This window comes from Schistocerca gregaria, chromosome 2 (genome assembly GCF_023897955.1).
Source record: "Schistocerca gregaria isolate iqSchGreg1 chromosome 2, iqSchGreg1.2, whole genome shotgun sequence".
NCBI classification, from domain to species: domain Eukaryota; kingdom Metazoa; phylum Arthropoda; class Insecta; order Orthoptera; family Acrididae; genus Schistocerca; species Schistocerca gregaria.
The window spans coordinates 599555145-599570572 of NC_064921.1; the positions used below are offsets into that span (position 1 = coordinate 599555145).

Below are 15428 nucleotides of genomic sequence, written 5' to 3' on the forward strand. Positions count from 1 at the left end.
ACATATGAAGATAAAACATGGTTATGTTGTAATTTATACAGTAAACTTCAAAATTTTTCCTAACATAACAGCATGAGATCTTACGAACTTTCTACTCAATTAAAACCTGACCCGCATGATCATACTAGTGCTTTTTTTGCATAATTATACATGAAAAAAAATTTCAGTATTTTTTTCTGTAATCAAGGACATCAGGACACTATAATAATGTTACTTGCAGTACTTGCACACTGAAAAATATTTTCAGGGTGGAAAGGGTTAAGTGAATGATACTAAGATCAGCTTATAACTATTGCAATGTATGTGGAACTTGTTAAAATGTTATTCAGAAAGTCAAAAAGGTATACATTCCAAGAGATAACAAATTATCTCATGAGAGATTTGTACATGCCAGAGCAGGAAACAATCACAGTGGACAATATACAAAAGGTGTAAGGCAGTTACTAAAAAAAAAAAAAGAGAGATCATATGTGGTATTGACATCATATCTTCAACATATTTACTATGATAGTGTGTACATGATTCATTCACAAAATACATCCTACAAAAAAATGATAATGAGAGAGATTCTGCATCTTAACATCAGGGACTTACACCCGAAATTCCAGAAGCGGTGACAGTGAATTTGCAGCAGCTCTGCTGCAGAAAAGGTGAAAAAATAACACGTATGTTTCTGATGCCTGTTTGCCTATTTCGAAACATCTGGAGGCGTGTGGTCACCATATTAGCCCATGCCAGACCAAGTGCAGGAACAGAGCTTTGTTCATTGTTGCCGACTCCAGCTGTTACCTACAGGGTATAAATTCACATGTGAGAAATTCATAACAACTTTTAACATTTCCAGAGAAACAACAATGAAACCTCAAATTTCTTCTATGTGGTGACACTGGACTATATCAAAGCCATATAATGACAATACAGTATTATGAGAAGGTTAGATTGCTACTCAACATCTAGAGGAGAAGTTGAGCTGCTGACACGCACAACAAAAAGACTGGAATACATTTAATCTCTTGGCCAAAAGGCCCTGTAAAGTAGTAATTCACACACAACATACGACCAATGCCTATAGCCTCTGAGGCAGGTCTCTGTGGCCAGAGACAGTTTTGTGTGTGTGTGTGTGTGTGTGTGTGTGTGTGTGTGTGTGTGTGTGTGTGTGTGTGTGTGTTTACTTTATAAGAAGGCCTTTTAGCCAAAAGCTTAAATGTGTAGCAGTCTTTTCATTGTGCCTGTCTGCGACTCAACGTCTCCTCTGTATAGTGAGTAGCAATCCATCCTTTTCATAATATTATCGTTATTTCATCCAGGTTTTTACATTTTCAAAACCATATAAGTAATTTTTTGTATTAATTCTCACTGTAAATATTCATGTTAATTTTACTGCCGTAGGTCATAGTGGCCTATCAGCTGCAAAGTTTGGAGCATAAATTTTCCTTTAATTTTAATTTTTATTTTTTTCATGCAATCAAAAACATCTCATTGCATTAGGGAAATAATAACTGCACAGAGCAGCAAATAATATTTTCTAATTCCATTTTCATTTACGATTCCAGTCATGTAAAATACGACACTTTGTATTCTTCCAGAAAACAGTACACTGCAAAGAGAAAGCCTTTAATGCTGACCTGAAATGACTAGACTTGTCATGAAGTCCTCTAACTCTGAAAAACACAATTTTCGGAATTACAGAAATGGATATATTGCCAGCAGAAAGATTATTTTTCCGTTTTGTGTTCACTGAAAGGACATAGTTATTCCTTTGAAATGAGTGAGAACAATGAACAACAAACCTGATGAGTCGATGAACAGCATACACTGATAAACCAAAACATTATGACCACTGCCTACCAAGGCGCTGGATGCTGCCTGGTGACGTTGCGGGCACATGACACAGTAACAAAAGTGTGTTAGCGGAGCAGGCACAGACAGAGGATCACCCTAGCGAAGATATGGGCTGCAAATGGTAAAATCCATTGAAATACAGGACTTTCACAAAGGACAGATTATTGTTACACAGAGCGTGTGGACAAGTATCTAGAAAACAGTGAAGCTGGAAGAATGTTCAAGTGCTGCTGTTGTGAGCATCTACAGAAATAAGTAGGAGGACAGTGAAACTACCAGTAGGTGGTAAATTGTTGGACATCCACAACTCTTCACAGAACGTGGATTTCAGAGGCTTGCCGGCTCTGTAAAGTAGGGCAGATAGTGATCCATGGCATCTTTGCCGAAAGAAAACAATGCTTATGCATGCACAGGTGTTTCGGGGCACATCATTCATTGTACATTGTTGAGCATGGAGCTCCATTGCAGACCACCTATAAGTGTTTACATGTTGACCCAGTGACATCACCAATTACAACTGCAGTAGGCACAGAATGGTCATGATTCGGCCGTCTATCAACGCAAATGTGTCGGCTCTTTGAGTGAACCACAGTTTTGCTATACTAGGACAATGGTCATCTACACAAATGCAGTCATCGACGTGAATAGTGCCTCGAAACATGCACAATGTCACAGATGCAGGCTGGTGGGAGCAGTATCACACTATGGGAGACATTCTCCTGTGCTTGCAGGGAAACCAAACAGCTGCATACCATCTGTATCCCTTCATGCTTGATGTCTTCTCTGACAGTGATGTCATCTTTCAGCATTATAACTATCCATGTCTCAGAGCCAGAACCATGCTACAGTGGTTTGAAGGTCATTATAGTGAACTCATGTTGATGTCTTGGTGACCAAATTCACATGATGTAAATCCTATGAAAAACATTTCAGTCTCTATTGGGAACCATCACCACGTATGCAAATCATGGTTATATACACAAATTACATGACCTGCACATAGACATCTACTGCCATATACCTCCAAAAACCTACCAACAAGCTGTCAGGTCCCTGATACGCAGAGTCAGTTATGTATTTTGTTCCAAAGATTACAAAGAAGCTATTAAGCAGGCGGTCATAATGTTTTGGCTCATCAGTGCATAAAAATCCACAACATGAATTAACATTTTGTGTTTCCTGGATAGTAAACTGCTGGACTAAGTATGTTCTTATGCCTGAAACGATTTAACTCCCTGGTATAGTGTCAAAGAATGAAATCAGCAGAGTAAATCATCTTAAGTTGCGACCAGGGTCCAGCTGCTGCCTGAGACATACCACCGACAGAGCAGCAAATTACACATTTCGGGTTTTTTTCTTTTCTTTTTTTAAAGTAGTTTATTTCTTAAATTCATTGCTTGTTTTTGTACTTAAGATGTGTAATCTCATGTTTTAATAATTGTAAAGTGTATATTCACACAGTTGTCAGTTAATTTGGCACAGCACATGGGACATCTCAGGTGTCACTTGTTTCACCCCTGGGCTTTACAGCCAAGGTACCTCGCAGAGTGCCTGATGAATCAGATCCGTCCTCACCACAGGATGAATGGCAGTGGTAATTTGTTCTCATCGCTCAACATGGACAAAACCTGGATGAGAATCTGTGGGTTGAAGTGATAAATTATGTGCTCTTTATACTAAATCAAACTGGAAGAAGTTCGTTAAAAGGGATGTGTCCTGAAGAATTGTGGTTTGTGCTAAAAAGCTGGGAAGTTTTAAATGTGACTGCTGTGTTCTGATGAAAAAAATAAATAAAATTAAAAAAAGCTCTGAAAAAAGGAACCTTTGTCAGGTGTGATTTGGATTTGCCCTGCTGAGGATGAAAAGGACATTGTTGCATCTGAAAATGTTATATCTGACAAAAGAATCCAAGATAAAAAAGAAGCTACTATAATTAACAATTTCACAAGAGAATAAAAAGAATGAAATCGAGTATCCAGAAGGAAACCATACATCTACTGATTCAATCTGTGATGTCTTTGAAGACTGCAGCATGGCATCTGATCACAAAACACAAAATAGTGTCTCATATGTGACTGGCAACGCCTTAGGTGGCCTTTTACATTTACAGACTATAAAATGGATCCTGTGGAATACCACCATAGTGCAAATTTTGGCACAACAGGGAACAATGAAGAAATTTCTATTTCAAATGCCTTGAGGACAAAAACTAGTACAGTGCACTGTCTGACAATTAAAAATCCATAATAAAATTGAAAACTTGGGAGTCTAGTAGGATTTCCAAAGAACATAAAACCTTTACCTGCCACTGGCAACTGCATAAAAAGCAAGATGGACGTTATAAAGCCAGACAAATAACAAGAGGTTTTGAGCAAGAGGAAGGACTAGACAATTTGGAAACCTTCAGTCCTTAGCATGTTATACATCAATTAGACTGCTACTTAGTCTTACAACTACAAATAAAATGAAAATAATGTTTCATGTGAAGACAGCATTTGTATACAGCAGTCTGCGAAGGGGATATCTAGATGAATCAACCTGATGGATTCAACAATGATACAAATGGAGTTTGCGGGCTGAAGAAGATTCTGTGTGGCCTAAAACAAGCTCCAAAGAATTGGAATGAGAAACTCTCACACTATCTGATGGCATTGGGATTTGTAAATACAGTACTGGTGATGAGCCTTGTATCTATTACAATAAAGATAAACACATCATTATCACATTGTTTGTTGCTGATAGACTAGTTATTGGAACAAGGACAGACAGAATTACTGAAGTTTCGAGCAAGATGAATCAAAAACATGAAACAACATTTGACATAACATTTCAAAATGAAATGCCATACCTTGGAATGGAAATTAAAATAAGCCCACATGAAATTTTCACATATCAGTTTAAGTATACAAAGAAAATCTTAAGATAGTTACAGCTATGGAGTGTGGAATGGTGACAGATGAAGAAAATCTTGGCAATGATAAGCCACTGGAAAGGATTGTACCCTATCAAGAAGATATAGGGAGTCTACTTTTCCTTGCAACAATATCTCACACTGTACCAGATTTTCCATTAAGTACTTGAGCACATTTAGCAATACACCAATGGTTAGTGACTGGGAAATGGTGAAATGCATTTTTCACTACTATGATGCATAGCATATTCTTTGGGGAGGCACGACACTGCTTGCGTATGCTGATTCTCATTATATAGGTGATATCTCGGCTAGATGCTCCACCAGCAGAGCTCTTATTATGCGAGAAGGCTCTGTAATATGGTATGCTTGGAAACAACATACTGTGGCAACTTCAACAAATGAAGCAGAATACCATGCCGCTCTCTCTTCATCAATGATGCATGTTGGATATGACACCTTAGACAAGGTTTTGAATCAGCTGACAGAACTGTATATTGACAATCAAGTTGCAATATATATGCTGAAGAATACCTATGAAGGAAAAATAACAAGAGGCAAGAAACACTGAAATTCCGCAGAAGTTCATTCAACAACATATTGGAATGAATATCAAACCAAAATATGTGGAAAGATCAAATAAACTTGCTGATGTACTGACTACACCACAGACTCAAAGCGTTTGAAGAATTAAAATGAAAAATAACTGAGGAGGTGTGCTGTGGGTTACCGCAGAAGTTCATTCAACAACATATTGGAATGAATATCAAACCAAAATATGTGGAAAGATCAAATAAACTTGCTGATGTACTGACTACACCACAGACTCAAAGCGTTTGAAGAATTAAGACGAAAAATAACTGAGGAGGTGTGCTGTGGGTTAATTATTTTTCTGTGTTTTGATTGTTGTATGTTATGTAAGGTGATCTTATACACATTCCTCATTTTAAAAAAAATAATTCTGCATTGATGCCTGCCCACTTCACTCTGCCAACATGTTACATACATTCTCGCCTACTGGCGACAGTCTTTCTTTATTCTAGGGTACAGACTCTCCCCATCATTAGTTTAATGATGGCTTTTGTATTGGAATGTGCGAAACTATGGATACTCTCAATAACTGCTTTAAATAACGTTTCAGGTGTGAATGGTCTGGGTGTGGGTCTAGACAGATCACAACAAATAAGGTCCTTTGCACATAACTGTAATTGCTTAAGCTGTACAGCGATGCCTTGTTTTAAAGATATTCTTGCAGCAAAGAGTTGACTGTAACCAGTGGTACATTAGATGGCACCAATCATAGAGAAGAAAAAAAATTATTACATTTCCTATTCTTCTTATACACCTTATGTCTGCTGTAAACTGACTAATAAATTCTAACTGTTAAAACCGCCGGAAAAAAAAAGAAATCCTTGAGTTTGCTAAAAGCAAATGTGATTGGTCTGTGATCTGTATAGATTGAGTAGTCTGGCCTCCACATATAGGCAGGAGTGCTGCACAGCTTCGTATCTGGCTAACAACTCTCATTCGTATCCATTACAATTGGTCTGAGCCTCCTTCAGCTTATGGAGGCTTCCAACTCTTCTCCACATACTGGTGGAAAGCTGTGCTGACTGCTTGTTAGCTAGCATCTACCACTATACCTAATGACACATTCCAGACTGGGATGGGACAAGAGAATTGCTTTTTATAACCTTGCTTTTACTTTACCAAAGTTGCACTGCATCTCTGGCATCCTTGGTAGGGAGTCAGCCCATTGCATTGTTACCTGACAGTTCTGATGTCAGTGGTGCCTGTATCTCTGTTGTTCCCAACTCGTGTCATTGGTGGGAGTTAATGATTCCCCTGATTCCTAGGAATCTTCTCAATTGCTTGAAATCCACTGCATTTGTAATGTCTTTAATAACCTCAATCTTCTTTTCTTGTGGCCAATCACAGCCACCAAAACTTGACAGGAAAGTTATCTGCTTCAGGCGCAGAACACATTTTGCTTCGTTTACTATCAGACCATACTTATACATTCTGCTGAACACTGCACTGAGGTGCTCTTCATGTAATACTGCCACTTTGGAAAATATCATGATACCATTGAGTTAGACAATACAGACATTCAGGTCCCTGAGTACCTCATCTACAAATTGCTGCCATGAGTGTACGGCACTTTTTAAATCGAATGGTATGCACAGGTATTCAAAAAGTGACTACTGTGGTCTTGGGGGTATCCTCTTCTGCAGCTGGGATCTGATCATAAGTCTTTTTACGTTGATCATGCTGAAGATCGTAGCTCGAGCTAGCACATTTGTGAAATCCCCTGTATTAGGACTAGCTCGCAATTGAGGATGGTATGTGCATTTAAGGTGCAGTAATCTCCAGAGGCCCCCAAGTGCTACCCTTTTTACCAGTTTCCATAGGGAGTCCAGTGCTGTCCGATCTGCATATGATGAGAGTTTTAACATTTCTTCAAATTCTGCCTTTGCTGCAGAAAAAATTGTTAGTCGCTAATCTCCGTGGCCAGACAGACCAGCTGTCCAGGTGTTTTCTTAAAACAGCACACTATGGTAAGCAGCACTTTACCTAATTGGCTGCCAACTTCCTGTCTTGTTTGTGGTATAATCGAGCAACAGGTGAAGCAATGGTATTGGTAGTGCCACTGCCTATAGCACCTGTGATCACCTCACTGTCCATCTTAATCTGTGCCATATTGAGATTTATCTCAGAGCTATGGTGATAATTAAAATCTGCCCTCAGTGTTGTCTATCCAATATTCGTCAGCACAAATTTCCACTTTGACTTTCTACTGGAACCAAGGTCAACTGCTACACCACAATCATGATATGTTGTTGGCTGCCATAAGGTGGAGAGGCATGGGTACCATTGCATTTTAGCTCTGCCTGAACAGTGACAGACTTACATCTGAATCCGAGCCGATTAAATAGGAACCATCTACTTTCTTGTCCTTCACATAAAAAATTACATGATAATATAACCAAGCAGGACTGGTTTGCTGCACTTGTGGGTGAGCTGCTGTTAATAACCAGTCCAACCACGGATATTGTGTCTTCAACTACGGTTAAGTTCTTAATGTTGCGGTCAGGAACTGTGTCATTTCCTTCATTTATAACTTAACACACTTGTGAAAACTGGGGGCTAGTTGTGCCTGCTTCAGGCCACTATGGCCATATGGGAATTTGGACAGGGATGTCAGCCATGTGGCCTTTTTTCTCTCTTTATTTAGGGAGCAAAAACAACTGAAGTCATAAGTGCCCATGTCATACCTTTAGAACACCAATAAGTAAAAGAAGGTAAAAGCGAATGTATGTTAAGTCCGATTGATGGAAGGAAAGAGTGTTACAAACAAATACTTCCCTTGGGGTAGGGAACACAAAACATGCCGTACGGACAGCCCACGCATCATTCGCTAAAACGGCCAAAACTGTAGATAGAAAAAATACAGTGGAAGTAAGCAGTTAAAAAGGGGCACTGGATCAGTCGATGGCAAACTGTCAAAGGTTGATGACAATGAGCACAAAGTGGTGAGGGAACACCATGTAACAAATGGTGATGGCTAAACTGCCAATGCCAAACACACAACCTAGCTAAAATGATATCAGAGTGACACCATCTGCCGACAGATGGCAACAGGGAGATCATCTGAAAGAATGAAAGGGCTAGCATCTCAAGGTAGGACGACTGCAGCCTCATTTCCCGTCACATCAATGTGATCAGGAAACTACATGAATATCACACAGTGCCTCCCTCAACAGCAAGCAAGTGGATCCATTGCACAATAGGATGGCCTATGTGCAGCACACAGAAGTTCTGAAGGATCAAAGCATGTTACACAATTAAAGAACCCCATGTCACCAGATGAACTGGGTGGCCTGATAGAGGGCGAAGAGCTCTGCTGCAAAAACCGAGCAGTATTCTGGAAGCCCATACTGAAAATGGTTGATGCCACTGAAAAGCACAGCTGACACCATGGTTGGTCTTAGAGCCATCAACATCAATGGAGGTGCTATCGCCACATTCCGTGCAAAGGTCGAGAAACTTACAGAAATAGATTGAATATGGAGCAGTGGTCTTGGAAAGTGAATAAAACCCAAAATGAATATAACCTGCCACACGAAGCCAAGGCAATGGATGGTTCACACCCATTGGGAACATAGAAGGTATTGCTCGAACAGTCGCTGAAAACGAAATCAGGGAGGCAACAGAGGAAGGGCATGCCCCATACTGGAGGTCAAGGCAGTCATCGAAAAAGGGGGGACAGCATGTGTGGCCCAGGCTAGGCAGATAAATGACATGCATATCTGCTGAAGAGAACATCACACCGGTATGGCAGTGGTAGTTCGGCAGCTTCTGCAGAGACACTCTCAATCAGGATAGTATAAAAAGTGCCAGTGACCAAATGTATTGCACAATGGTGGATTATGTTAAGAGGGCATAGGATTGGCAGATGTGCAGAGGAATAAATGGAACACCCATACTCTAGTTTCAAATGGACAAGGAATCAGTACAAGCATAGGAGGGTGGTCTGCTCTGCTCCCCAGGAAGTATCACTTGGACATGTAGGACACTGAAGGACTGGGTACAGCTTGAGGCCAGTTAAGACATGGGACGACCAAGGAAGTTTCCCATCAAGCATGAGCAATAGGAATTTTGTAGTTTCAGTGAACAAACAAGCAACAAGACAAAGATGTAAAGATGGTGGAAAAAACCTATTGCAGTGCCAGAATTTCATGCAAACGTTTCTGTCAGTGGAAAAGTGAAAGTCATTGTTGATGCTCTATGAGTAGACAATCGCGACATCACTGAAGACACTGCTCAAGGACACAAGTCAGTGGAGAACTGCAGTAGATCACAAAATTGTTAACAAATAGGGAGCTGGAGATGTCTGGCAGCAGACAGACCATAATATGGTTAATAGCTATAGCTATGAGGTTGATGCTCAGGACAGATCCTTGAAGCACCCCGTTCTCCCGGATAAAGCTGTCCAACATGGCCAAACCAACACGTTCCTTGAAAACTCTGTATTTTACAAATTCCTGAAGGAAATGGGGCAGGTTGTCTCAGAAGCTCCACATGTATAGAATATGAAGGATACCAGTCCTGTTGTATGCTTTCCCCAAATCAAAAAACACAGCCTCGGTCTGTTGTCGCCACAAAAGCTTTTCATGACTTGGGTTGACAAAGTGACGAGACTGTCAACTGCAAAACGGCGTGCACAAAATCCACATTGTGCAGTGATTAGCAGATTGTGAGACTCCAGCCACCATATCAGCTGGCCATGAACCATACAAGTTGGGAATACGAGATAAACAGGTTGCAGGTGGCATTGTGCATGCTGCTCTAGTTCCTGGAAAGAGAGAGTATCAAGGTGTGAGACAGGATACAGGAATTTGGAATTGCAGAGAAGCAAAATTTTACAGATGGAGAGGGGGCACTGCAAGGAGGTTCAGACCTGATTTACATGGTTTGACTGAGTTGCTGAGGCCTAAGGACTGGTGAAATCTGAACAGATGTATGTCACTGACAAAGGAGGGATTTCAGCCAGATATGAGTAATTAGATGGTAAGGCCATTTGGGGAGATTCCATGAGCCAGGCACCAAAGCAGGAGCCTCACAGCTGACAAACCCTGTTGAATCCTGAATGACTCAGTTCACTACTCAATCCAACCACGATCCATCCTCACTGCCCCAAGATCACCCCCTGTTAACTTCTCAGAATTTCTTAACCTTGAACTTTGTTTCAGCATCATTCCCCAAATCACTCAACTTACAAGATAACCTTACATCCGCAAAAACAAACGCAATTTTCCACCTAAAAACTGAACCTGATCTTATGATCCTACCTGCTGACAAAAGCTCCATCATTATAGTTTTGAACTACAGTGATTACCTGGCAGATGCACTCTCCCAACCATCAGATGCGTTCATGATTCCATTCCAGAAATACAACAGGACCTCCCTGTCTCTCCTCAAATTCTTAGGTCTGTTCGAGAACTTCTCCCTGAATCTCTGGGACCGGTGACCTAGAAGTTTGGTCCCTCCCCTCCTCTCTTTTCGACCGATCGACCAACCGACCAGAATCTCTCTCTCTCTCTCTCCCCCCCCCCCCCTTCCACTCTCTGCACTCCTACACTTAACATACTTCCTAAAATCCATAAGCCCAACCGCCCAGAATGCCCCCCCCCCCCCCCCCATTGCAGCCAGTTACGGTGCCCCCACTGAAGGAACATCTGCTCTCGTAGACCAACATCTTCGGCCTATTATTTGCAACGTAACCTACTGCATAAAAGACACCAACCATTTCCTCCATCCATTACATCTCCATCGGTGCTCCAGAATCCACCTTATGGCATGTTGCGGAGGGTACCCTGCACCACTACTAGTCATTTCCTTTCATGTTCTACTCATAAATAGAATGAGGGAAAAATGATTGTTTATATCCCTCTGTAATAGCCCTAATTTCTCGTATCTTGTCTATGTTATTCTTACATACAATGTATATTAAAAGGAACAGAATCATTCTGCAGCCAGGTTCAGATGTCGTTTATCTGAATTTTCTCAATAGTGCTCCTTGAAAAGAACATTGCCTTCTCTCCAGGGATTCAAATTTGACTTCTTGAAGCATCACCATAACACCTACGTGTTGTTTGAACCTACCAGTAATAAATGTAGCTGCCCACCTCTGAATTGTGTTGATGTCTTCCTTTAATCTGACCTGGTATGGATCCTAAACACTCAATCTGTACTCAAGAATATGTCTCACTAGCGTACTGTATGCGGTCTCCTTTACACATGAACCACATTTTTCTAGAATTCTTTCAATAAACCAAAGATGACCATTCACTTTCCCTACCACATCCCTCACATGCTCATTCCATTTCATATAGTTTTGCAACGTTACACCCATATATTTACATGATATGACTGTGCCACAGAGGACACTACTAATGCTACATCCCAACATTGTGCTTTCTTTTTTCCCTACTTATCCGCATTAAGTTATAAATTTTCTACATTTACAGTTAGCTGCCATTCATTACATTAACTAGACATTTTGTCAAAGTCATCTTGTATCCTCCTACAATCACTTAACATCAAGGTCTTACCGTACATCACACCATCATCATCAGCAAACATCCGCATATTGCAGCTCACCCTATCCACCAAATCATTTATTTATACAGAGAATAATAGCGGACCCATCACACTTCTCTGAGCCACTCTTGACAAACATACTCGGTTCAATAACTTAAGAAGTTGTTGAGCCACTCAAACATCTACAAGCCTATTCTGTATGCTCGTACCTTCTTTAATAGCCTGCAATGGGGCATCATGTCAAGCACTTTCCGGAAACCTACAAATATGAAATCTGCCTGTTGCCCTACATCCATAGTTTGCACTATATCATGTGAGAAAAAGGAAAGCTGAGTTTTGCGTGAGCAAATGCTTTCTAAAACAATGCTGATTCATGGACATAAGCTGCATGGTCTCAAGAACATTTATTATATTCAAACTGAGAATATGTTCAAGGATTCTGCGGCAAACCGATGTTAAGGATATCAGTCTGTAGTTTTGGGGTCTGTTCTTTTGCCCTTATTATATAGGAGTCACCTACATTTTCTTCCAGTCACTTGGGACTTTGTGCGGGGTGAGACATTCGCGATAAAAGCAGGCTAAGTAAGGGGTCAATACCATAGAGTACTCTTTGAAAAACATAACTGGGATTTATTTGGTTTCAACTCCTTCAGTTGTTTCTCTAAGCAAGGGATTCTTATTACTGCGTCATCCATACAGGAGTCTGTTCGATGGTCAAATTATGGGATGTTTGTAAAATTCCCCTGAATGAACACTTTCTTGAACATAAAATTTAAAATTTAGGTTTTTGTTTTGCTATCTGTAACTGCCAAACCAGACTGGTCAACAGGTGACTGGGTGGTAGCCTCAGACCCACTAAGCAATTTTACACAGGAACAAAATTTTCTTCAGTTCTCTACCAGATCTTTTGTTAAGATATGACGGTGGTAGTAGTTGTATGCTTCATGCATAGGTCTTTTCACAGACGCACAAATCTCTAATAACCTTTGCTTGTTGTCATTTGCATATTCTCCTTTGAACTGAGAGTGCAACAGTCTCTGCTCCCTCAGCATTTTCTGAATCTTGTTATTTAAAGAATCGTGGGTCTTTTCTGTCTCTAAATCACTTCCTAGGTACATAATTCTCCAGACCACAATTTAAATCCATTTAAACACTGCCTGTAATTCCTCTGCGTCCATCTTACTGGAACTAAGTGATGGTTGGTTGGTCGGTTTAAAGGCGGGAGAAGGGACGAAACTATGAGGTCATCGGTCCCTTGTTCCTAATAAAACAATGCTATAATGGTGAGAATAAAATGGACAAAACATATAACACAAAATGGAAAGAATGGAAAAGCCACAAGAAGAAAGGGAAGGCAACGAATACTAAAAGGAACAAAAGAGGAGAAGAAAAAAACAGAGAATTGCTACAAACAGAAAGCAGTAAAACATGAAAGCAAATTTCAGTGACTGGCCAACCACGAGAATAAAAAGGGAAAGCCAGCCATTCTGCAGCAAATTAAAACCTCCACCCTAAAAGCACTAGGGTGGAGGACACGGAGGGACAAAGGACATGCGCTAAAACTTACATAGAAGTATAAAACCCACTCTCACGGATAAAACGTAAAACTGAAGCTGATGTGGAGGCATTGACACCCAACACTGAAGGCAGGGTGCTGGCAAAGTTAAAATTCTGCCACAGAGTGGCTAAAAGTGGGCAGTCCAGCAAGAGGTGGACGACTGTCATTTGGGAGCCACAGCGACACAGAGGTGGGTCCTCGCAACAGAGTAGGTAACCATGCATTAGCCATGTTTGGCCAATGCGGTGCCGGCAGAGGACAATTGATTCCCTGCAAGAGGATTGCATGGAAGACTTCCACATATTCATACTCTCCTTAATGACACACAGTTTGTTGTGTGCGCTGTTATGCCATTCCGTCTCCCAAAGCCGGAAAACCCTGCGGTGTAAGACAGAACACAGGTCAGCTTCAAAGATGCCTATCTCCAGGAGTCGTTTCCCCGTCACCTGGTCACCGGACTCGTCCTAAAAGCTCCTGTTGCTAATCGAACCCCACAGTGGTGCACAGGGTTGAGTAAATGCAATGCTGAAGGCGGTGCCGAACCACAAACCACACTCCCATAGTCAATTAGGGATTGGACAAGGGCTCTGTAGAGCTGCAGCAGCGTACAGCGATCTGCACCCCAATTGGTGTTGCTCAGGCAACGGAAGGCACTGAGGTGCTGCCAACACTTCTGCTTAAGCTGACAAAGATGAAGGAGCCAAGTCAATCAAGTGTCAAAAACCAGTCCTAGGAATTGATATATCTCCACTACAGTGAGTGGATCGTAATTAAGGTAAAGTGGGGGTTCCGGGTGAATGGTACGACGCCGACAGAAGTGCATGACACATGGATTTGCGCCTGAAAAGTGGAAGCTGTGCACTACAGCCCATGACTGCACCTAGTGGATGGTTCCCTTGAGGTGCTGCTCAGCAACAACAGTACTGGAGCATCAGTACAAAATGCAGAAAGAAAAGTTCTAAGTTTCAAAATGGCCTGCCTACTAAACTTTATACAAACACATAACCGTGTATGCTTGTTCATTTATGCATCAAGCTAGTGCAAGATTTTTCCTATTAATCAAATGTTTTTTTGTTGAAATTCTTACAAATAAAACAACGAAAAATCTCACAGTCTCTCAACAGTACTTTCCACATTGAGTTAAACTTTATACCTAACTTTCCAAAAAACATAAAATTACTGATGTCAAAGCCCTTGAAGTTATAATTACAGCATCACAGCTTTTATTTCAATTAAGGATATTTAAGTGTATGAAGTGAACTACATAAATAATTAAGTGTACGAAGTGTGGTATTTGTTATTTTAAACATGCATGCACAGAAATCATCCAAAAGCTGCTTTCGTAGGCTAAAGGAACAATAAAAATGTAATACAATAGAATATATAACTATTACTTAGCCTACATACCTGATTAACACAAACAACTGCTGCTTTGTATTGTTCTGCAAGTGCATGAAGTTTACCACCCACATTTCGAAGGTCTTTTGCTCTGCTCAAGGCATCTCCATGTTCATAATTGCGAAAAACACCAGCAATTGAGTCAACTACAATAAGCTTCACATTACGCTCTGACAGTAAACGGGGTAGACGAGTAGCAACACATTGCTTTAAAACCTCCTGTATGGAAACAGAAAGAATTCATCAAAGAACTTATGAACACAGAATATATATTTTAATGTATAAATGCGACTTTTTTGTTTTTCAATAAGTCTATAGAAATGCCTAACATTTTATTAGATCTGACAAGCAATATAATGGAACAATCGTTCAAAAAATTACATTTGAAAAAGTATGGAATGCAAATCATTACCATATTTGAATACAAAATATCTTGATAATGTGAGGAAAGCTTTACAGTGTAACAGAAATCGACATTGGCAGATGTATGTGCCTCCAAATTGTATGGACTGTTCCTTGAATAGCTTGAAAGTAGAAGTGCCCAAATTGTGTGGACTGTTCCTTTAATAGCTTGAAAGTAGAAGTGCAAGACCCTCAACCCTATCGTTGTACCAT

General features: G+C 40.5%; 1 protein-coding gene across 3 annotated transcripts in view; it reads right to left on the reverse strand.

Moving 5' to 3' along the window:
* Positions 1-300: 300 nt before the first annotated feature.
* Positions 301-15428, reverse strand: part of LOC126334537 (DNA repair protein XRCC3-like) — an 86587-nt gene continuing 71459 nt past the window's right edge. For all 3 annotated transcript variants that reach the window (XM_049996896.1, XM_049996894.1, XM_049996895.1), the window contains 2 exons: positions 14823-15032; positions 301-789 (listed from right to left, as the gene is read on the reverse strand). In XM_049996896.1, coding sequence (XP_049852853.1) covers positions 583-789; positions 14823-15032 — 417 coding nt within the window. In that variant the 3' untranslated portion in view covers positions 301-582. The remainder of the gene's footprint in view (positions 790-14822; positions 15033-15428) is intronic.